The following is a 23,083-nucleotide window of genomic DNA, read 5'->3' on the forward strand; positions in this document are numbered from 1 at the left end:
AGGTATCCTGTACCACAATGTATTGAGATAGAACCTTTTTATTAGGTTATGTACACCCAAGAATGAAGTTTTAATTTTACTAATAGCCACACAATAAATCCAGACTTCCTAAAGGTATTATAGCCAGGCTACATTTGAAACTGCTTTTAGAGTTGATTGAACAAAATAATATTTTGGACATTCTGAGGTGATTCATTATTTTCCATAACTTAAGAGTAACCAAAGTAAAAAACATAACGATCAAATTCAATACACTTTAAAGTACCACAAAATATAAGCCTAAAAAAGAGTATAATTCTGTATTAGGTCTATTTGATAGAAACATTTTCAACAACACTTGTTTGATAAATTGCTGGAGATGGTTATAGACTGTAAAAGTGTATGTGATTCAGTAAAACACAATGGGACATTTAAGAAACATCTCATTGTGAGTATACAGCCTATTGTTTTCTATCTTTTTTAATCAGAGATATTTTTTTAGTCTGAGGTCTGAATGAGTACTTTAAACAGTATTCAATCCTCCCACTGACCATGTTTATTTCTTATGTTTGGACTCAGACGAAACTTGCCATGAGCTATGAGTCAAATGGTTTTTTTGTCCCAGTCTTTCTCCTCCATACCTCCTGTTGCCAAGCAAGTTTGACAGGATTTTTTTTAAATCTTCCCACGTGACTGTTTATTTGAATGCAAACCAGGTAGCACAGTGGACCTGCCTGCACTTTACACTTCCTGGTACAGTATCTCCTTTACTCTCTCCTACCTCCTCCTGAATTACTCAACACTCACAATAGACTTCAGTGAAGTGTTCAAAGGACCCTGGGTTTTAATCAGTCACTCTGCACTTTAAGCTACTTGTGAGGTATAAGGTAATGTTTTTGTCAAGAGTTGATAAAGCTATGACCAAGAATCAAACAAACAGAATCAATAGGAAATTATGACAAGTGGCAAAACGTCATGATTCATTGTTATGAATAATGTCTCATTCTTTTGCCACCCAGCACGTTTTTATACAATCGCTGGTCATTTCCAGGACTTAATGAGTAGTAGGGCCAACAAGGGGTGTGTAAGGAGGATGTTTACACTCCTGCATCTCTAAGGCTGAAGTTCATTAGTAGGCCTATTGTTTCACACTGTGGGAAGCTCTCTCTGCCTTGTCTCACGTGATTAAGAGACAGAAGAACTGAGAGTGAAGAAACCTGACCTCTTAATTACTGCTGTAAAAATGCAACACTGAAAAAGAAAGTTGCATGTGTGTGGTAGACAAACAGGATTAATTATCACTGTGAAAGTAATGGATTTTCATTTTGTGAATACTCAGAAGAATGATAAGATGACAGAATGCTAAAAAATAATAATAATACAAATATAAAAAAATAATAATAATAATACAAATAATAGAAAATAATAATGCAGTCCAGGGCTAGAAATAAATTACTCCAAATTAAAAGCTAGATTAAAAAGGTAAATCTTCAGTTTATTGAAAAGAGAGAAGAACATGGAGAAGAGGAAGAACAGCGCCCTCTACCGGTTGGCTCTAATAAGTCATACATGATGACCACGTACGTCATCATAAAGCGACAGCGTTTACCTCCTCTTTAACATGCTCTTTTAAGATATATAGCAACAAATACAGCTCACCACTTGTTTTCAATTCTTGATCGTCATTTTGGAAGCTTCAGGAACTGATTCTACAAGCAAGTTTTATCTCAAACAACTCTCTTTATCTTGAATACGAACTAAAAGTCCCAGAAGTCCTCTCTCTCCGTTTGTAAACACATGGCTCGAGGTCTCATCTGACACCCACTATGCCCAAACTCTTCGATATAAAGTTCCCAGGAGGATGTAAGACTCTCCCTGAAGGCTTCTGGTCGGCAGTAGACGTGTGGGTAAAGAAACCTCACGTTGTGAACAAGCGTCTCTGCGGAGTAAAGGAGACAGAGAGTGAAGAAGTGGACAGAGATGCATTGCATTTCCTGCTGGATAATCCTGAACTCTCTCAGGATGTGTTTTCCTTCCTGACCTGTGATGTTTCACCTGAGCAGACACACGGCAAGGACAAACCCTGGACTTCTACTGTGAGGACGTTTATCCCCAAAGTGAGCTGCTATGGGACTGCCCTTCATAAAGAAGTCATACTCAAAGGTAGGAGTGAACTGAAATGAAAGTCTCTCTTTACATTTCTTGTTGTAACATTCTTTTATTTGTGTCATTTTTCTGTCCAAGACTCTGTCAGACAACAGGTGACATTCCTTCCATATGAAGAGGATTCAGAGGGACGGGTGTCTCTAAAGAGGGGCAACATTTATCAGATTCAGCTCCTCCATCAGGACTGTGAAGAATGGTGAGTGGGAGTTCATCTGTAGGTTCACTTCGACCAAGAGTTCTGGTGTCTTTTAGCCCCCAGAACTACTTTCCCCGGAACTAAAAGGTTCCTGTGCCCCCTTTGTTAGGCGTTTTTCGACCACAGGAACTTTACCCCAGAACTAGGGACTTTACCCCTGAACTACGTGTGTTTCGACCGGAGGAACCAGGGTCTAAATTTAGTTCAGGGGTAGTTAATCTCCCCCCTGAAAAGCCCCTGCTTGGAGGGTAGTACTTTTCAAAGGTCCTGGGACTTTCAGTTGAACGTAACAGTGTTTTTGAAGGTTTTTTTATTAAGATTTCAAAATATTATCTAATATAATTTTTTTCTCTCCATACGTCACTGGCCTGATTTGCACCATCTACTTGTATGCATTCCCAGGAACTCCCTCTGTGTTTCAACAACTGTGTAAACTCAACAAACACCATTTCGTTCAGCCGAAAGTCCCAGGACCTTGGAAAAGTACTACCCCCCCCCCAAGCAGGGGCTTTTCAGGGGGGAGATTAACTACCCCTGAACTAAATTTAGACCCTGGTTCCTCCGGTCGAAACACACGTAGTTCAGGGGCAAAGTTCCTGCAATCTTTTTACAATCTAGAGGTAACACTGCCCTGAGAATTTTAGTTTGAGCATATTTAAATTGGATAATTGTCATCCTTTTGGTCAGGCTTATTGGCAACATTAAAGAATAGAATATCGGAGACATTTTCAGGAGTATAATGATAAAACTTGACTTATTTTATGTCATGTTTAGAACACCAACGTCAAACAACATTGAGACGTTTAGGAACAAGATTCATAAACAACAATAGCAGCCTTCAAAAGTGTAATGTCATAACCAAATTCAAAACCAACCTATTATCAGGTCTTATAATACAAAATGTCACATTGTATCAATGTACCTCCATGCGCAAACCAATACAAGTTTGAAGTTTTATTATTGTGTCATGCATATAATCATATGCCCAGCTCGCATGGGCTTACAAGACACCCTGAATTCACACAGTCCAGGGTCAGAGCACACAGCACGATCAGTCCTTGTAAAGAAACTGAGGAAGAAAAATTTTAACAGAATAAAATACAAATAGAAATGCACACTACTTAAAAAGACTATCTTGTCTTCTTTTTCAGGCTTTTGAGACAAAATAAGCTACTTTAAACACATCAGAATTAAACAACCATTCTAGTTTTTGCACATCTGTCCACCACAATATTTCAGGCTTTTTACAGGCAATTTCTTGCAACAATAACTCTCTGAGGTCATCGTAGTGTGTGCAGTGCAAAAGAAAATGGGGACTCTGTTTCCACTTCATTCAAATCAAATTTGGGGATGAAATGATGCTTGATCTGCACATAAGTCCTTAGTTCTGGTTTGGACAGAACATTTTCAAACAATTTTACTTCATATTTCAACAAGAGCTTATTTTTCACAGAGTTAACAATACAGCACAAATTATTCCTGTAGACATACAACATGTCTACCTCAACAATTGAGTAAATCTGCTTTGTCCATGGAGAGTTATGTATTTTGCTTCAAATAAATACCTTCTTGTTTATTCTGTGATTTGACATTGTTATTAGCCGATTCCACGATTGGATCTTTTCACATTTTCACTGTTACGTTGTCTTGTATAGGCTCTCTTGGTACTTATTAAGTGAAAACAACAATGACATAATTTTAAAAAATTGACAAACTTTTTCATTTTGTTATATGAGCTGCAACATGTAGAAAATGAATCTTCTATCTCTGTAAACTTGGTCTGGAAAGTCTCTGAACTGTAATAAATGCACAAAACTTCAATCTGATAGAGTTATACAGAGTGTAGATAAGTAGCTGTATTCACACGCACAAAACTCCTCAATCTTCCCCGGATTTTTAGGGTGGGCTGCATGTGTGAACAAAAACAGCAGATTTTTTTCTTTACCCTTCCAGCCTTGTATTACATTTCCATGTGAAGTCAGGGTGAGCATATGTGAGAACACAGCAGGAGGTGTTCTGGAAGGATGAAGAAAGAGCAAGCAAACAGGTTTAGTGACATTTAGGTAAATCAAGCAACACGTAACAGGATGAATAAGAAGTTGCAAAATAGTTTTCAACGTGAGAAGCAAAACCTGTCATCATAGTGTTGCCTCGTCCATCGTGTTGTGAACCTTATCCTGTAACTTCTGCAGCATGCTTAACATATCATCCCCTACCTCTTACTTCTTACCTCTTACCCGCCACCCTCTTTCATGCTGTGAGGGACGTGTGTGAAGTAGCTAGTTTGGCAAATTTAAGGGCATAACTCATGGTAGAAAAAAAATAAAAAATTGCAAGGCAAGTTTATGATATAGCACATTTTGGCAAAATGGCAATTCAAAGTGCTTGACAAAAAGACATTAAAATAATCATTATTACAGTCAACAAAAACTAATTTAGAGAAATCATTTAAAACTCATTCAAATAAGTTAATTAAGCACAAACAGAAGGTTAAAAAAAAATGAAGAGCGGTCTGGATGGTTTATACTTTATCAGAAGATCACTGATGTATTTCAGCCCTAAACCACTCATTGTTTTATAAACTGACAGCAATATTTTATAATCTTAGATAACATTTCAGGAGTGAATGTGTGAAAGAAGCATGTGTTGGAAATAAAATGTGCAATATCAACACTTGTAGAGGAGACTTCGAAAGATCAAATGATTGCTTGACTCAAAACAGAAAGTCCAAGGTGTGTTCATTGAAGAACAGGATTTGAATTATTTACTACATATTTATTTAGAGGGCACAGGTACATTTAATAATGAGATTGTATCTCTCCCTGGTGTGTGGATTTCAAACATTTTTAAAAACATATTGCCTCTTTAGTAATTCATACTCTGTGTTGTAAAGCAGTGGTTCCCAAAGTGTGGGTTGAGACCCTCTGAGAGGTCTCGAGACACTAATGAGTGGTTGGGAGATATTGTCATGAATGTTTTTTTTAAAATGTTATCTAATATTACATATTTTAGCCATTATGGTAAAAATATAGACACAAATAGTAGTTCAATTTGAAAAAATGAATAAAGAAATAAAACTTTTTTCTGTTATTTTCTGTCTTTCTTTGTTGCCAGAAGACTCCTAAGGTTGCAAACAAAGCAAGCAGAGTAAAAATAAATAAATAAATAAACTGCTAAGTTAAACAAAAACAAACAAATAAATTAGATTAAAGGAAACAAAATGAAAATAAAATAATAAATACATAATTAAATAAATAAATACATACATACATACATAAATAAATAAAAGTAAATAAAAATGATAATACTAAATATATATTCATATATAGGCACATGCACACATATACTTACTTACAGACATTGGGTCGTTGGTGTGCTGAACTAGACTGGAATATGGCCTACAGAGAGCTTCAGTTACTCGTTCTTACTTCTAGTTCTTCCCCAAATTTTCCCTTCTGGATGACGTGAATTCAGACTCTTAACATAAGAGATTAGTTGTTGCCAGTGACTACAAAATGTGTCAGTAAAGCCTACATCCTCTTTAAAGACAAGATATGAGATAATAAAGCAGACCCCAGTTACAAATAATCCTCAGTTTGGTGTTAATAAACATGACATTCGATGTGTAAAAATTCTTGTTGGCTATCTTTATCTGAGGTCCTTGGAGCTGCATGCCTTGACTCCAGCTGCCTGGTTCTCTGATGGCGTTGCGTACCCAAAGCTGCCCTGGCTGTCCTCTGATCTGCTGCCTAAACTGGTCCGCTGGGCCTCTGAGTGCAGGAGCAGCGAGTTCAGGAGCACGCTGTCTCTGCTGCCGGTGGAGAAATACAGCGTCATGTACCAGCAGCTGAAGGAGAAGTACAAAGCCATGGTGAAGGTAACGTCTCCCATGAACGATTATACTTTCTATTTCAAGCGTTTGATCTTCACGTTTGGTGTCTGTTCTGTTTCTGCTCGAGGTTTGGCCTGAAGTCACAGATCCTGAAAAGTTTGTGTACGAGGACGTCGCCATCGCCACGTATCTCCTTGTGAGTTCCTCCGTTCATCAGTTGAACGTGATTTGGGTCTTAAAGATTGATATGTGAGACGTCTCATTAGTCATCTTCACGCTGATTTGAAGTCTGTACAACATAAACACGTCCCTTTAGGTAGGTGAAGCTCATTTTTTACCCATCACATGTTGTCGGGTCATTCAATCTAAAGCTGGGCCAATCAATTCTGCGTGTGAGAAATAGCTTTGACCTGTTAAATCAATCCACAGCCGAGACAGGTGAGAGGGTGTCGGCAGCAGCAGGTGTCACCCTGCACATGTAGATTGACTTTTACTAACATGATTGAAAGCTCTCATGCGCGCCCAGAACAACATATTGAGCGTGTGTTATTGAACTGCAGGTGCTGTGGGCCGAGGAGCGAGCAGAGAGAGGCCTCACTGACCTGCAGTCCTTTGTGGACCTGGGCTGTGGGAACGGACTTCTGGTTCACATACTGACCAATGAAGGGGTAAGTCGATGGAACTCGTACTCCAACCATTACAGACATTTAGTTTCTGAATACTTGAAGCTTACAAACAGTAGGTAGGGAGTTCCTGGGAATGCATACTAGCTTACTTTTTTATTAAGATTTCAAAATATTATTTGATATAATTTTTTTTCTCCATACGTCACTTGCCTGATTTGCACAATCTACTCGGGACTTCAGCTCGTGGTCGAAACTCAGACAACATTGGGGGCACAGGAACCTTTTAGTTCAGGGAAAAGTAGTTCTGGGGGCTAAAAGACCTGGAACTCTTGGTCGAAATGCACCTTAAGACTGAATTTACTGTGAATCTAAAACTGAACTGAGACAGTCAGAAGCAGCCTCCTCCTCGGCAATCCTTAATCGATACGACTGTGCGTTTTGAAAGATGGATGAGGTTCTTTATTTCCGTCAGTTAAAAATAAATATATCTTAACTTCCAAATCTTTAAACTTTTGTCAATATAAATATAACAAATTTTAGATTAAAAATCGATATATTTAAAGCTGTAATTACACCCCCAACCATTACAAAGATGAACAGGCTTTCTTGTGGCATAGTTAATTGCTGAAAAATCACAAGTAGAGTGTACACCTACACCCAGATGAATGCTTGGGTCAGAGTCTTACAAAATTAGCTAAAGGAAGGTGCATTTCGACCAAGAGTTCCGGGGTCTTTTAGCCCCCAGAACTACTGTCCCTGGAACTAAAAGGTTCCTGTGCCCCCATTATTGTCTGCCTTTCGACCGCGAGCTGAAGTCCCGGGTAGATTGTGCAAATCAGGCCAGTGACTTATGGAGAAAAAAATAATATAAAATAATCATTTGAAATCTTAATAAAAAAACTAAACTAGTATGCATTCCCAGGAACTCCATCTGGGTTTCAACAACTGTGTAAACTCCATAAACACCGTTACGTTCAACCGAAAGTCCCAGGACCTTTGAAAAGTACTACCCCCAAGCAGGGGCTTTTCAGGGGGGAAATTATCTACCCCTGAACTAAATTTAGACCCTGGTTCCTCTGGTCGAAACGCAAGTATAACAGGGGTAAAGTCCCTAGTTCTGGGGTAAAGTTCCTGCGGTCGCAAAACCCCTTTACATGGCAGAAATGGCCCCGTCTGCAGAAATCAGTGGCCTAGCTTGCGTTCTGTTGCTCCCTGGAGTTTCTCATTATCACTTTAATGTCTGTTAGTAATAGGCTTTCTAAAATATGCAGATGTGGTTGAACCTCATGCAGTGTTTAGTTACTTGAAAAACATTTTTGACTTGACCCTAAAGTAGTGATTTTGGAGAAACAAGTCTGACATCTGTGATATGTCATTTGATTACATAAAGGTGGAACATTGAAGAAAACACAATAACCAATAATTCTGCAGCAGCATTTAAGCACTCAAACATGAGTAAGAGTGTTCTTGGATTTTGGGTGTGAAAAATCAGAGTCTGTCATTGCGCTACTTAGATAATCATACAATAGAAACGATCATTTGTCAGTAAGGAAGAAAAACATCTTTAAAATAAACGTCAGTCTGATTCATTCAGTTATAGTGTCGTCTATACCTGATGAACCAGCTCCACGCTGTCATCCTTTAATGAGACTAATCCCTCCTCTCACTTTAATCAATGCCACAGGGGGCTTCAGGGAGTCCAGGTGAGGGGATTCATGTCTTTGAATATATTTAATCTACACTACCCGTGTCGTCTAATTAACCAATCACAAACTGGGTCAGCGTTAATTGAAATTACACACAGTGTTTGATCCTCAGAGTGAGAATGAGCAGCTGACCGTCACGCCGTCTTGTGTTGCAGCATCCTGGAAAGGGCATCGATGTCCGTAGGAGGAAGATCTGGGACATGTTCGGCCCTGGGACTCTGTTAGAGGTGAGTGTGACGCGAGGGAGGTTTCATTGTAAACACGTCCAGGTTTTTGATTAGTGTTGTTGTCTTTTCACAAGAAACAGCAGGTCACATGATGCAGATGTTGCATCCTCGATGATGCTGCAGCAGCTGCTCTGTGCTGTGATTAACGGAGGTTTCACTTTTAAACAGGATGAGCTTCACACTCTCCAGATAGATACAGGTTTTAAAACTTGAGATTTATTGAAATGAAAGCACAAAATCTGATTATAGTCATGCTGTTTTAAAAAACAGCTGTTTCCAACATAGAAATCAATCATTCCTTTTCATTCTGAGCACCGTAGATTCAATCTCCCTGCCTTCCTCCTGGCCTCTTTCATTCATATGACATCAAGCTGCCTACTGCCTCCATTTCACATCATCTATTATTTACTGATTTTTGCAGAGCACATGTGGCAGACCCATTTTTCAGCCTGAACCTTTACTTTGAAGGTCTCTGTGTAAGTCACAGGCTGCAGTGATCCCAACACACAGCTTTTAGATATCAGTGAGCTGATTGTGTAACGTTTTATTGCTGGGGACGTCACGCTGACAGGTGTTCTCATTAACGAAAAAAGTTCTGCAGGGTGAAAAGTTTTCCTTCCCCCGAACTCTTTCTATTAAAGGATTCAGAATCAAATCACGCTGCCGTGCATCCCCTCTTCTCTAAGGAGCTCTTGTGCTTTTTGGATCTCTGCTATTTCAGGAAAAAGCAATTACTCCCAGCGAGAGCTTCTTATTCCCCCGTACGGACTGGCTGATTGGGAACCACTCAGACGAGCTCACGCCGTGGATCCCCGTCATGGCAGCCAGGCGAGTCTTCATCAGCAGACACAATCTCACTCAGCAGCTCAAGTGCCAGCTGATCTCTCCAATTTGGAATCACATTATGTGCACAAGAAGGATGTGTGAATATATATATATATATATATATATATATATATATATATATATATATATATTTGTGTGTTTGTGTGTGTGTGTGTGTGTGTGTGTGTGTGTGTGTTTGTTTTCTTAAGCATCCACCTGATGGCGATGTTGAGCCTCAAAGTGAAACTTTCTCTAATGTGACATTAGATGGTAATCTGTGGTGATGGATTGATGCTCCCTGACTCTGTAACTGTTCCATAATCTCACTTACAGGAACACAAACAGCTAATGATCTCATTACTGTTGCCTCTGAAGATTCATTGCAGTGTGTGTTTACAGTGAGAAATGTCCCTCCACAGGTCCTCTTACTCCTGCCGCTTCTTTGTGCTGCCCTGCTGCTTCTTCGACTTCTACTGTAAATACCAGAGACGGCAGTGTAAGAAGTCGCAGTACAAAGAATACATCGACTTCATCAGCGAGGTCAGCCAAGTCAGCGGATTCAAGACTGAGGAGGACTGCCTGAGAATACCGTCCACCAAACGGGTTGGTTTATGTTGTCAGGGGGAAAAAAAGTACCTCCAAATGTTTTATCTTTCCTTACAAATAAGTTAAAGTCCTGTTTAGCATTTCCAAAGTACTTATGTCACTCATAAAAATGTCTACATACAACTTTAAAGCCAAACTTTTCTGTTTTCTTGAGTTTGCGACCCCCAAAATAACAGTGCCAGAGACTGGAGACCCCCATTGACCTAAGGTGGTTAAAAGTTGCTCACAGCCTCATGCAAGAACTAGTAGGCTGATCAAGGTTTGGGTGCAAATTTAGCCTAATGGTTAAATTGCGCGCCCATATAGCAGGTGGCCCAGGTTCAACTCCAGCCTGTGGACCTTTTCCCATATGTCATTCCCCCAGTCTCTCCCAGTTTCCTGCCCTATCCACTGTCCTCTCCTCGATAAATAAAAGGTGTAAAAGCCCAAAAGCTATAACTTAGAAAAGAAAAAAAAGGCTACATGAAGCAGAATTTCCTCAGGGGTCATGTGGCAACAAAGTAAAGATGAAAACTAATGACTTTATTTATTTACATGGTTGTATCTCAAATTTAGCTACAATTTTTAAATATATTTTTACAATAATGGATTAAAATATGCAATTTTAGATATTTCAACATTTTTGTAAATTTTTTGGAAGGCATCTAGGGACCCTCTGATCAGTTTCTCACGACCCCCACTTTGTAAATCACCCGTCTATGTGACCTGATAGTACTACACTGTGTTCCAAAGTAATATGCAAGTTGCATTTTTGTGAATATTTTGAAAACTATGTTAACAGTTGTTTTCAAATTTGTTACAAAGTCAGATAGTGAATATATTTCTTCAACTGTGTGGTTAAAGTGATGCTTTTCAGCTGTATTTTTAAATAAATGCAGAATCTGCAGAAATATACATTTGTATACAAAATAAAACTGTTAATGTCTTTAAAACATTTCAAATCTAAAGTGTTTCTCTAATGTCCAATATAACCTCCTTTTCTTTCAGTGAGGGTCAGAGGTCACTGGTAAACAGATTTAGTGAGGTTTCTGATGACTTCTCTGCTGACTCTGTGAGCTGAATAATATTTACTACAACTGTATTCAAACTTTGCCTCATGAACTGGCCTGCCTGCTAACCCGATCTCAACCCGACTGAGAACTGGTGGTCAATAATAAAGGAGATAATTTACAGTAATGGAAAGAAATACAGCTTAAAGAGAATATTTGGAAAACCATACAAGGTACAGCTCACAGTGTCAGCAGAGAAGTCCTCAGAAGCTGAATCAGTTTATCAGTGACCTCTGACCCTCACTGAAAGAAAAGGAGGTTATATCGGACATTTGAAAAAACACTTTAGATTTGAGTTCCCTGAACTCCGCAAGCATTCTAAAACAGACAACAGGTAATTCAAACACAGAGCTGAAAATTCCTGCCTCTTCCCCACCTGAGTCTTGTTTGGAACAGGCGCACAGAAATACATCAAGTGTTTATCGCCCCCAAAGGGACATTACTCTCACAGCTGGTACTGTTAACAGCTCTAATACAGATGGGCACATAAAAAGAACAAGCAAACATTTATTGAGCTCTTAATGGAGTAGATCGGTCATAATCAGCTTGTTTTTCAAAAGCAGGTGTTCCTCCAGAAGTTGCTTTGTTCACAGTAACACATTGAGGATGTTGTTATCATTTCTGCTTTGAGTTTGTGGTTCTACAGTTATTGGTCGCACATATCTTGATGCTGTGCTCGTCTGTCCGCAGGTGTGTCTGGTGGGGAAGTCAAGAAACTACGAGCAACCCCACGAAGCTGAGGCAGAGCAGCGAAGAGCTCATTACGTTCAAAGCCGCCAGGCCGCCTCGGGGGTCACAGTTCAAGTGTCAAACATTGGAAGTGACGGGCACTGTTGCCTAGGAAACGGAGAAAATGGCAGGACCCCCTGGAGCAGCTGGGGAGCCGGGTTCCAGCCCAGAGACAGAGTTGAAACTGTGCGAAACTGCGCTGCTCTCCCGCGGGATTTCGTTGACGGTGTTGTCCTGCAGGTTGCTAATGCGCTGCTGGGAATGACCGAGGATGATGGTGGGGAGTCCGACTGGAACAGAGGAGGTAAACCAAGACAGACACTAAAAAACACATACAACCCATAAAATAACACAAGACTCTCTAGACATGGGCTGGCACTGTTTGAATGAACACATTCAGATTAAATCCAGATAAAAACATGCAACTGCCAAGCCCAGGGATACATACAGTGGGGCAAAAAAGTATTTAGTCAGCCACTGATTTTTGAAAGTTCTCCCACTTACTTAGAGAGGTCTGTAGTTTTCATCAGAGGTACACTTCAACTATGAGAGACAAAATGAGAAAAAAAAAATCCAGGAAATCACATTGTAGGATTTTTAAAGAATTTATTTGTAAATTATGGTGGAAAATAAGTATTTGGTCACCCCACAAACAAGCAAGATTTCTGTCTCTCACAGACCTGTAACTTCTTCTTTAAGAAGCTCTTCTGTCCTCCACTCGTTACCTGTATTAATGGCACCTGTTTGAACTCGTTATCTGTATAAAAGACACCTGTCCACAGCCTCAAACAGTCAGACTCCAAACTCAACCATGGCCAAGACCAAAGAGCTGTTGAAGGACACCAGGAAGAAAATTGTGAACCTGCACCAGGCTGGGAAGAGTGAATCTACAATAGGCAAGCGGGTTGGTGTGAATAAATCAACTATGGGAACAATTGTAAGAAAATGGAAGACATACAAGACCATTGATAATCTCCCACGATCTGGGGCCCAACGCAAGATCTCATCCCGTGGGGTCAAAATGATCATGAGAATGGTGAGCAACAATCCCAGAACTACACGGAGGGACCTGATGAATGACCTGCAGAGAGCCGGGACCAAAGTAACAAAGGCTACCATCAGTAACACACTACCCCGAGAAGGACTCCTGCAGCGCCAGGCGTGTCCCCCTGCTTAAGCCAGTACATGTCCAGGCCCGTCTGAAGTTTGCCAGAGAGCATATGGATGATCCAGAAGAGGATTGGGAGAATATCATGTGGTCAGATGAAACCAAAATAGAACTTTTTGGTAAAAACTCAACTCGTCGTGTTTGGAGGAAGAAGAATGCTGAGTTGCATCCCAAGAACACCATACCTACTGTGAAGCATGGGGGTGGAAACCTCATGCTTTGGGGCTGTTTTTCTGCAAAGGGGACAGGACGACTGATCCGTGTTAAGGGAAGAATGAACGGGGCCATGTATCGTGAGATTTTAAGCCAAAACCTCCTTCCATCAGTGAGAGCATTGAAGATGGAATGTGGCTGGGTCTTCCAGCATGACAATGATCCCAAACACACCGCTCGAGCAACGAAGGAGTGGCTCTGTAAAAAGCATTTCAAGGTCCTGGAGTGGCCTAGCCAGTCTCCAGACCTCAACCCCATAGAAAATTTGTGGAGGGAGTTAAAAGTCTGTGTTGCCCAGCGACGGCCCCAAAACATCACTGCTCTAGAGGAGATCTGCATGGAGGAACGGGCCAAAATACCAGCTACAGTGTGTGCAAACCTGGTGAAGACTTACAGGAAACGTTTGACCTCTGTCATTGCCAACAAAGGTTATGTTACAAAGTATTGAGTTGATCTTTTGTTATTGACCAAATACTTATTTTCCACCATAATTTACAAATTAATTCTTTAAAAATCCTACAATGTGATTTCCTGGATTTTTTTTCTCATTTTGTCTCTCATAGTTGAAGTGTACCTTTGATGAAAATTACAGACGTCTCTCAAATTTCTAAGTGGGAGAACTTGCAAAATTAGTTGCTGACTAAATATTTTTTTGCCCCACTGTACATAGACTGTATAAAATATGGACGTAGGATCTGTGACGTCACCCATCTGTTTCTGAAGCGCTGTTTTGAGACCAATCGTCTGCGGCAGCCATATCACTGCTGTCGAGTCAGTGTGACGTAAAGAGGCGGGCTTTGAGCCTCCTAGCCAACAGCTGCAGTGTTCCCGCAGTCAGCTGTGCATCTCATAATGGAAGACTCGGAATCTCAATATCTTCAAAATTGCTGCGTTAGAAAATTCACCCCCGTACACTGTGTGCCGGTCAAGAAATGAGCTATCCAGACTACACTCGTCTTTTGTACCAGGCTGTAAACATGTTTATTTCTGCTGTAAAGATCGGCTTTTTTGAATTGGTGTGTATGTGGATTCCGGTACTTCCGGAGCCAGCCTCAAGTGGATCCTCGAGGAACTGCAGTTTTTAGCACTTCCGCATTGGACTCGTATTTTTAGAAATCTGGTTGTTTTAGTCAGGATTATGCTAAAATATATTTTCCCCAACTATATTTAAGTTCCCTATTAAGAGCCAACCTTCAATTTAGTAAATTCCTGGTTTATTCATGTTTATTTCTATAAATTCCCGTTAATTCCCATGGAAATTTTCCAACTTTGAAAATTCCTGGAGTTTTGCAAAACATGCAGACTCCATGCAGCGTAGATTAAGTAGTGGTGGTTGTAAACATTGTCTGAAGCTACAATTTTTCTTCACTGTGGCATTTAATTTAATATTTGTGGTGTAGCACTTTAATGGGTTATTTTAAAATGTTGTTTCTGACAGTAGAAAGTTCGTTTGAAACTCCTTTCTATTCTTCTCCTAAGAACTGCTTTATACATTTAGTATCTATTGTGCATTAGAAAAATGTGCCTGCCACTGTGTCTGATGACCTGAAATTTAAACCTGCCAGAGGAAACATTCTTCATGTATTTGACAGGTGCTAGTTAAAGATGTCTTCTGAGTACCTGCAAAAAAAAAAACAGGGACACATCATCTTGTCAGTACCCTTAAAATATATTTCCAGGTGCCTCATGGCCTCTGATCCCTGAACCTCTCATCTAATCCCCTCCTCCATCATCCCGTCTAACCCTCCGCCTCTCTTCTCGACACCCTGTCCCCCTCTTGGCATCCGTCAGCAGGGCCTTTGTACCAAAGAGACACCACTTTGAATCCTCCATCCCTCCCTTTGCCAGCCGCTTCCTGCCCTGCACTGTACAGACACACACACGCCACCCACGCACACGCATCATCTGCACTCCTGCTGACACACAGAAACACAAAATATGATGTAAAAAACAGAGACAGAGTGGTGAGGAATTTTAAGATTAAAGAGGAAATTCTGCACGATGTGGGCGCTGAAATGAGGAGAAAATATGAGAGAGGGAATAATGGAGTCTGCAGCTCTTTATAGAGATGACTGGATGAATTATGCACCACCATGTATGATTTATGCATGAGAATGCATTTGTATTGAGGTTTTCCTACCAGTTATCTGCTGTGTAAGAACAAAGAGTAAAGTCAGGGTGAGTCAGCCGCGACTGGAGAGATCCAGGAGGGCGTTAGTGATGGAACATTTTGTGGTTTGGTTTCTTCTTCAAACACATGATGATAATTGTTTTCTTAATGTAGTAGTTTTTGATATTTAATGTCAGAGACTCATCTTGGTTATTATAATGCCTGGCTTCACAGGAAAAGCACGTTTTGTTTCTGCAGCTTTCTCTTTTTAATTTACAAATTAAATGTTTAATGAAACACAATCAGTTGTTGAAACAGCTGTGATTTGGGGCTCAGGGAGTTGGCTTCCTTATAAAAATCAATGCCTATTTTTAATATTCTTCTTAAAATCGTCAGATTTCTTGGCTTTCTGACATCATTTCACAGGTATCCCCAAATTAGAATCAGAAAACCCTCCCACTTATGTGTTATAAAGGCAACCTTTAATATTTGAAAGCAGTCTCATAAGTCCTTAACTTCCTATCCAGCATAATATTCAAGCCCTGAAATAAAAACACTGTTCATATCTCTGGTGTGTCATATGGTTCACATGCCACTGTAGCTTTGGGGAGTTATTCATGCACGCTGCACTGCTGACTCGGCTCTCTCTGTTATGTAACAGAGCTGAAAGTCAGTGAGCAGCTGTACATCTAACATGCATTACACTCCGCAACACTAAATCTCAACTCTGCTTTCTTAGACATCTTATTTAAAGCTACAGCAAGTGGGGAGGAATCACATGGTATGGCACGTGGATGTGGATTCTGTGTGCACGTATTGTCTTTCTGTAAAAGCTGGCTTGCAAGAGAGAGGGAGTGGGTGGGAAGCCCCTCAATGTATTTTTTTTTGCCAATTTAAACCCACAATCCTCCAGAACAGCCAGCTCTAAATTGAGCCTCCCAGAATCCTCTTCTTTCACACCTGCAGTTCTCATTTATCTGACCTGAACTCGCCCTGCTCTGGGTTTAGGATCACAACATTCTCTTCTTATTAGAGCAGAAACAAGTAGCCAACAAAAATGTATCCTTCATGAATGACTGTAGCTGAGAAAAAAAGGTTAAGGATTTATTCATTTGAGACCCACACTACAGAAAGAAGGTCACTAGAGGGAGTGAATGTTTTGGCTTCACTTTCCTGGAGCGGTTGTATCGTCCATCTTTTATACATCTTATGCTCCGAACCAACATATTTTACAGGACTACATAATGTGAGGGGAAAAAATACTGAAGATTGTTTAATGTAAGCTTTCATACACCTTTTATTCTATTTGTTTAGGAAAACAGTATTATAACGCTAGTTATGCTAGTTTATGATGGAGTGCAAGAGTTGAGCTTTTAGCTGCTCCTTAATTTAGTTTTTTAACAAATAAGTAACTCAGATATTGTGCCAAGATGTCAGAATGTAAAAACATTTAGCAGTACGTTTATAGTTTGAAATGTATCCATCAATCAATCAATCAATCAATCAATCAATCAATCAATCAATCAATCAATCAATCAATCAATCAATCAATCAATCAATCAGAATTCCTTTATAAAGCGCTTTCCGTACAGTGACATTGTAACACAAAGTGCTGTACATAAAAATAACCTAAAATAGAACAAATTAAGAAAAAGATCCCACCCCCAGCCCCGACCGGAAACCCACCACACAATTCTAAGGTTAAGAACACAATATATGTAACAATAGTAATAAAAACAATAAAATAAAATAAAAAATAAATAAAAAAGAAGTTGCTGAACGAACTGAGGAAACACTCATGATATCTTAATGAGGAAACACTGGAGGTATATAAGATGTTAAAACTCAACACAGGAAATTAAAATCACCAAAATGAAATGAATCTCTAAGATAATAAAACACTAAAATATTAAACCATTAAAAGAAAATAAGATGCTATACTTAAGGGCGGCAGTAGCTCAGTCCATAGGGACTTGGCTTGGGAACCGAAGGGTTGCCAGTTCGAGTCCCAGTATGGAAGAAGCTTGGTAAGTGGACTGGTGGCTGGAGAAGTGCTGGTTCACTTGCCTGGGCACTGCCGAGGTGCCCTTGAGCAAGGCACTGAACCCCCAAAAGCTCTGGGTGCGCTGGTTGACGGCAGTATCCTCACTCTGTTGGGGCGGCAGTAGCTCAGTCCATAGGGACTTGGCTTGGCAACCGAAGGGTTGCCGGTTCGAGTCCCAGCATGGAAGAAGTTTGGCTAGTGGACTGGTGGCTGGAGAGGTGCTGGTTCACTTGCCTGGGCACTGCCGAGGTGCCCTTGAGCAAGGCACCGAACCCCCAACTGCTCGGGGTGTGCTGGTTGACGGCAGTATCCTCACTCTGACATCTCTCCCTAAAACATGTTCACTGCATGTGTGTGCGCATTTGTATGTATATACCAAAACAACTGTATGTGTAGCATGTCCAAAATAGCATGAGTGAAAAAATTGAATTTCCCCCCTGGGGATTAATAAAGTAACTTTCTTTCTTTCTAGAAAAATAAAAAAATAAGTACATAAGTTAATAGAACAGAATGAAAGTACAGTAACTGAGTTTAGTTTTAGCATTAGCCAAGGCTAGCAGTGGCTTTCTTTCTAGCAAGCTTTTTATGTAGCTAGCTTTAGCTGTAAGTCTTTAGCCAGCTGTCTCTGCACAGTAGTTTCTGAACACAGATTCCTGTTATTGTTGATTCAAGTCCAAAAAAAGAAACGATTTCTTGTTTATGTTGCTTTAACAGGATTTTTTGCTGCGCTCTGAGTCTTTAATAGTTTTAAATGAATAACTGGACTTTAGGTTGGCGATGCTAACAGGGGCTTGGAGGAATAAGAATTCTTCACTATTTCCTGATGTGAGGTTGCACACTGTAATAAAAGCAGTTGAGTGAAATAAAAAAATGTTGAAGCACTTATTAAAATAAGATTGTTGTTCCCCATTTCACAATAAAACTAGTATTTTTTTAACAGGCTCCATTTGTCCTGTTTATTTCTGATTTCACATGCGCTCTTTGTCCCTCCTTTGCTGGGAGGATTTGGGCCAAATGGTTATGTTCCTCTCACAAATAGTTTTATTTAATAGGTTTAAAATCCCAAACAAGCCTCAGTCTGGAGTATTTCATGAGAACAAATTAGAATTGACAAAGATGATGAAAGAAACGTTCCATGGAAGTACATTTTCCTCTTCTTCAGCTAGTGTATCGATTCCGCTCTGACCCCTCGGGATAGTTCTAATTGAAGGTTAGGTAAGGAGGTTTTGATTGACAGTCAGACAAAAAAATATGAGCAGCTTGTGTTCTGAAAAAGGGCCTTTCAAATGTTTTATTGACCACTCAGCAATTTTCAAGCTCATTTTCCCCACTCAGCCTGATTCTCGATTGGCCAAAGCAGCAAAAACAATCAACCACAACAGGCAATCAATACATGGACATCTTAGTGTTTTGCACAGGGGACGTTCAACCTTAAAAAAGTCAAACAGTCCGCCGAGCTGAGCCATTAATAGTCGCCTCTGCTGGTCTCAGTCCAGGCTGAGTCTACTCTGTCCATACTACCCTTCCTCCATTAATCTCCATTAACATTGCAGGCAGTAAAGGGCAGCCCTAAACGCTGTATTGATATTGTATTAAGGCCTGGAGCTCCCTGGCGTCTGAGCTGTAGGACGGCAGACTGCCTGGTTTCACACTCTGTAGCTGGGGACTGTGTTTGGCTGTGTGAGTGTGTGTGAATGTGGGAGTGTGTCGCATATTTTGGGGATTAAGTTGACTGGCTAAGTTTAGGATGTGAACGGGCAGACAATATGTTTTTTTTCACAATTTTCAGTGGCAGAGGGACAAGTTTTAGAAAAGTGAAACCACCGGTCATTACTGTAAAGTTCAGATTTAAACTTTGATATTAGTTCCAACTGAACTTGGATGAGAGACCAAAGACAAAGATTTCACATTGCAACTGCCTCGAATTCAATCATCTCTGAGACGAGAAGGATTTCCTAGAGTGCCACGAGAATTTAAAGTCAAATATTATTATGAAATACAACAAAGGAGCATCAGAAATCTTGTGGTGTGTCCCTTTTGGATACGAGGAGTAGGATTGTCATTTGAACGAACTAAAGGTCAGTTCTGATTGAATTCTCTTCTGAGGAGAAAAGGGCAAAGCCAAAAATACTAACGGTCTCCTGAACAGAGCTCAAAGGTGAGATACCGTCAACACAGAAACACGCGTCATTTATCTGCTTACTATTCCCCTCACTCCCAGCATACGATGTGTATGTCAGAACCCACCCTTTCTCTTTTTTCGCTCTTTGGTATCTAAATTTACTGTCCCAGTGGGGGAGTGACGACTATGACTCACGCTCTCAAGCGGACCGATGGGAGATGCAGCGGTGAAATGCATGCTGGTTGCTCTGACAGCTTGTTGGAGCGGCTTTAATTGAGCACACTTCACTGCCCTGGCTAACGCTGAAAGACAGCAATGGTTTTTTTCTGCCCCTCTCCCTGTAAAACATTCTGTATGTAGCATTCTCAGCCTTTCAGAGCATTTCCTGGCTCCCTCAAGAAGACACCAGTGACATCGACTGGAACCAATCAGCTGTATCAGATGCTCCTTTTTACACCTTGCGTTTATTCCTCTGCATGCCTGAAGCAGCTTGTTAATATATTGATGAATGTAACATCGACAGACCTCCTCCTGCTCCTTTATCACTCTGTTCTTCCTCTCTCCTCTTTTATCCTCCTCCCCCCCTCCCAGGCAGCCTCGCTGTGAGTGAGGTCGCTGGCCTGTTGGAGCAGGAGACCCTGCAGCTCCTGAAGAAGGAGTGTGGAGGCCTTCAGACGCTGCTCAAGAACAACCACCAAGTCTTCAGAGGTAGATGTTCATAAATCATTATTTTTACATGTGAAATTTCTGTTTGAATTTCTCTAAATAATGTCCTCAGATAAGAAGAATGAAAAAAGGCAGTTTTTTGAACAATTTAAAGCGAGGGTTCGTAGTCACGGAAATCTAGCATGAATTTGAATGTAGCATTTCCTCAGGACTCCCACCCTCCCCTCGGAGCTCCTCCAAAACGATGCCCCCGCCCACATGCACTAGCGCCACTGATTCGCGACCATATGATTGTGACTGATTCAAAACCGTTCCTCACCAAAACATTATCATAATGAAAGTTAAAAACACAAACATGGCTATTGTTAGTACTCACAACTGTCATGCTAGCATTATCCAGTTGTACCAGTGACACGATATCAGGAGAAAAGCTATAATACATATAATACATCTACATTTTCTGTAGGACTTACTAAATGTCATTAATTCTTCTGCTTGTCAGAGCCCCGTGGTGAGAGCTTATTAGACTCTGATCCGGACTACAGTCCTGAGCAAAGCACCGCATCGGGTCAGAGGGGACAGGCCCGAGGTCGAGCGAGAGGGGCAGTCAGTAGAGGCAGGGGAAGCAGAGGCAGGGGATGGGGAGTGCACGCCGGGGAAATGTACGCGCAGGAGGCGGGCAGAACAGCAGGATGGGATTTGATTGGTTTCATAAATTGGACCTAAAGGCGGTGATTGGTTGGTGTTTTCCCAGGTTTACTCCGGCTGTAGATAGCGTTTTTTTTTCACTCCTTTTTAAGAACACATCATGTATTGATTGCCATCAGGACATAAAGATCATTTTAACCAGTATCACAAAAAGTTTATCTAAATCTGACTACCAACCCTATTTCATTGCAATAGCAGTCAATTTGTATTATTTCAACTTCTAGTCACAATTTTCAGTCGGTTTGGTCCAACAAACTGTCCAGGAGCCTTGGTTGTTGTTGCCATGGAGAAGAAGTAAGTATAGCAAGAACAAATCAGAGCTGAAACACATCTACAATGCTTCATTGATTAAACTTGGAACAAAACAGAGAGTCCTGGTTTCTGAATTCATCTAACATCAGACAAGGATAGACGAAATGTGCTGCTTTATGTCCTCAATGCTTTGTCAGCTTGTTGATTGCTTTTGAAATTAAAAAGTAGTGTCCCCCCAAATTAACTCCATTAGCTGCTGAAAGGCTGCTTGGGAGTCAGAGTTGACTTTGCATGAAGTTCAAATGTACTCGTAATACTTTAAGAGATGCAGCTTAAACAGTTGCTTGTATATTTGAATGCTCCAACCACTTGGGTACAGATGTATTTCTTATATTGTACTTGAGTCTGAAGTGGCCTTTTCTCTCCCTGTCCTTGTTTGTCTTTCAGTGGAAGGTGGGAGAGTGCACATTCGGGACTGGCGCGAGAAGAGGACCTCCAAGGTGAACATGAAGAAGAAGAAACCCATTGCCCCTGGTGCCCTGAAAACTCGTCCCTGCTGGTTTTACGACCACCATCCACAGCGCTGCCCCCTGCAGACCGATCAGTGCCACTTCGCTCATGGCCCAGATGACCTCCGAACCTCAACAAGACCTTTAAAGAAGATAAAAAACGATGCCTTTTGACTGGCATGTTTCTCTTAGAAACTTTAATTTACCTTAATTAATAATTTGATTTTAAAAGGGGTTGAATCCTTTTGTAATTAGCAGTGTTCACTCTGTCTGCTGAAACCTGCTGTGAGAAACACTGCAGCCAAGGGGAAAGAGTTCAGCTCCAAACCATGTGAGTTTAATTGATGCGACATTACATCATTTCTGGGAATTGAGGTCTTCAAATTTTAACAGTTTCCTTTTTACTCTTCACTCTTGGAGCTTGCTGACACCTCTGGGTCATGTTGTCAACTGGAATTTAATTTGTAAATGATTATTTTGTCTCACTTTTTATTTATTCAAGAACGTTTGTAAAGCACAGAAAAAAAGTGTACACTTACTGTACATTAAAGTTTATTTCAGGATACATTCCAGTGTGTGTGTAACTTTTCCAGCTATTATACACCAACACAGATAACTCAGAGGGACTTTGAGGTTCACAGACAGGGCCAAGGATAAAGAGCAGGCAGCGTTTGAACAAAGTAAATGTTAGCCGTATGAATTATTTGTTGGCAGGAGTTGAGGGGTGAACTGCGTGTCATCCCCTCTGGACTGGCGCTCACTGCTGCGTCTCTTTAGCTCAGCGTGGCTTCACACTGTGGCTCAAATGTCAGAGACAGTAAGGCCCACCCACCCGGGGACTGCAGCAGGGGTTTGTTTTTTGTTCCTGTGGGTGACAACAGGCAGACCATTGATGCAATAAAGGACACACTATTGAAATGTGATAAAGTTTGCAGTCACATACAGAGGAAGAAAAGGAAATATGTAATATCATTGTTACCAATGGTTGCATCACGTTTACTAACTTATAATGTGCTGTGCAGTTTTCCAACATTCAACATTTTTTTTTCCCAACATAATATTATGGTTATCAGGGCCCAAACACCAAAAGTGATGAATTATTATTCTTCCTTTGTCCAAATAACTTGCTTCTAATGGGGCTTAAACATATCCCACAACTCACAAAGCTTTGCACTAGCATCTGACCGGGCTAAAAATGTGATATGTTTTTTGGTCTTATGTTGGTTTTTCTCATAGACTGTATAAAATATGGACGTAGTATCCGTGACGTCACCCATCTGTTCCTGAGCGCCTTTTAGAAGCCAATCGACAGCGGCAGCCATATTGTTAAATGCGGAACTCAACCAGGCA

The 23,083-nt window shown here is 40.6% G+C and overlaps 1 protein-coding gene across 1 annotated transcript; it reads left to right on the plus strand.

The window, feature by feature from the left end:
• Positions 1–1,528: 1,528 nt before the first annotated feature.
• Positions 1,529–22,300, plus strand: trmt44 (tRNA methyltransferase 44 homolog). The gene is made up of 11 exons (XM_034676749.1): positions 1,529–2,142; positions 2,224–2,341; positions 5,999–6,218; positions 6,301–6,369; positions 6,734–6,841; positions 8,661–8,732; positions 9,454–9,560; positions 9,977–10,160; positions 11,903–12,245; positions 20,190–20,306; positions 21,672–22,300. Exons 1-11 carry the CDS (start codon positions 1,806–1,808, stop codon positions 21,905–21,907), a joined length of 1,911 nt encoding a protein of 636 aa, XP_034532640.1. The 5' UTR covers positions 1,529–1,805; the 3' UTR covers positions 21,908–22,300.
• Positions 22,301–23,083: the final 783 nt, after the last annotated feature.

Source organism: Notolabrus celidotus, chromosome 23, assembly GCF_009762535.1.
Source record: "Notolabrus celidotus isolate fNotCel1 chromosome 23, fNotCel1.pri, whole genome shotgun sequence".
Lineage (NCBI taxonomy): Eukaryota > Metazoa > Chordata > Actinopteri > Labriformes > Labridae > Notolabrus > Notolabrus celidotus.

What these genes read in the sequence shown, in the direction of transcription:
- trmt44 (XM_034676749.1), top strand. Translation starts at nt 1,806, where the DNA reads ATGCCCAAACTCTTCGATATAAAGTTCCCAGGAGGATGTAAGACTCTC. An exon ending in CCATCGCCACGTATCTCCTT is followed by an intron (nt 6,370 to 6,733) that starts GTGAGTTCCTCC and finishes ATTGAACTGCAG; the next exon opens with GTGCTGTGGGCCGAGGAGCG. An exon ending in GAATACCGTCCACCAAACGG is followed by an intron (nt 10,161 to 11,902) that starts GTTGGTTTATGT and finishes GTCTGTCCGCAG; the next exon opens with GTGTGTCTGGTGGGGAAGTC.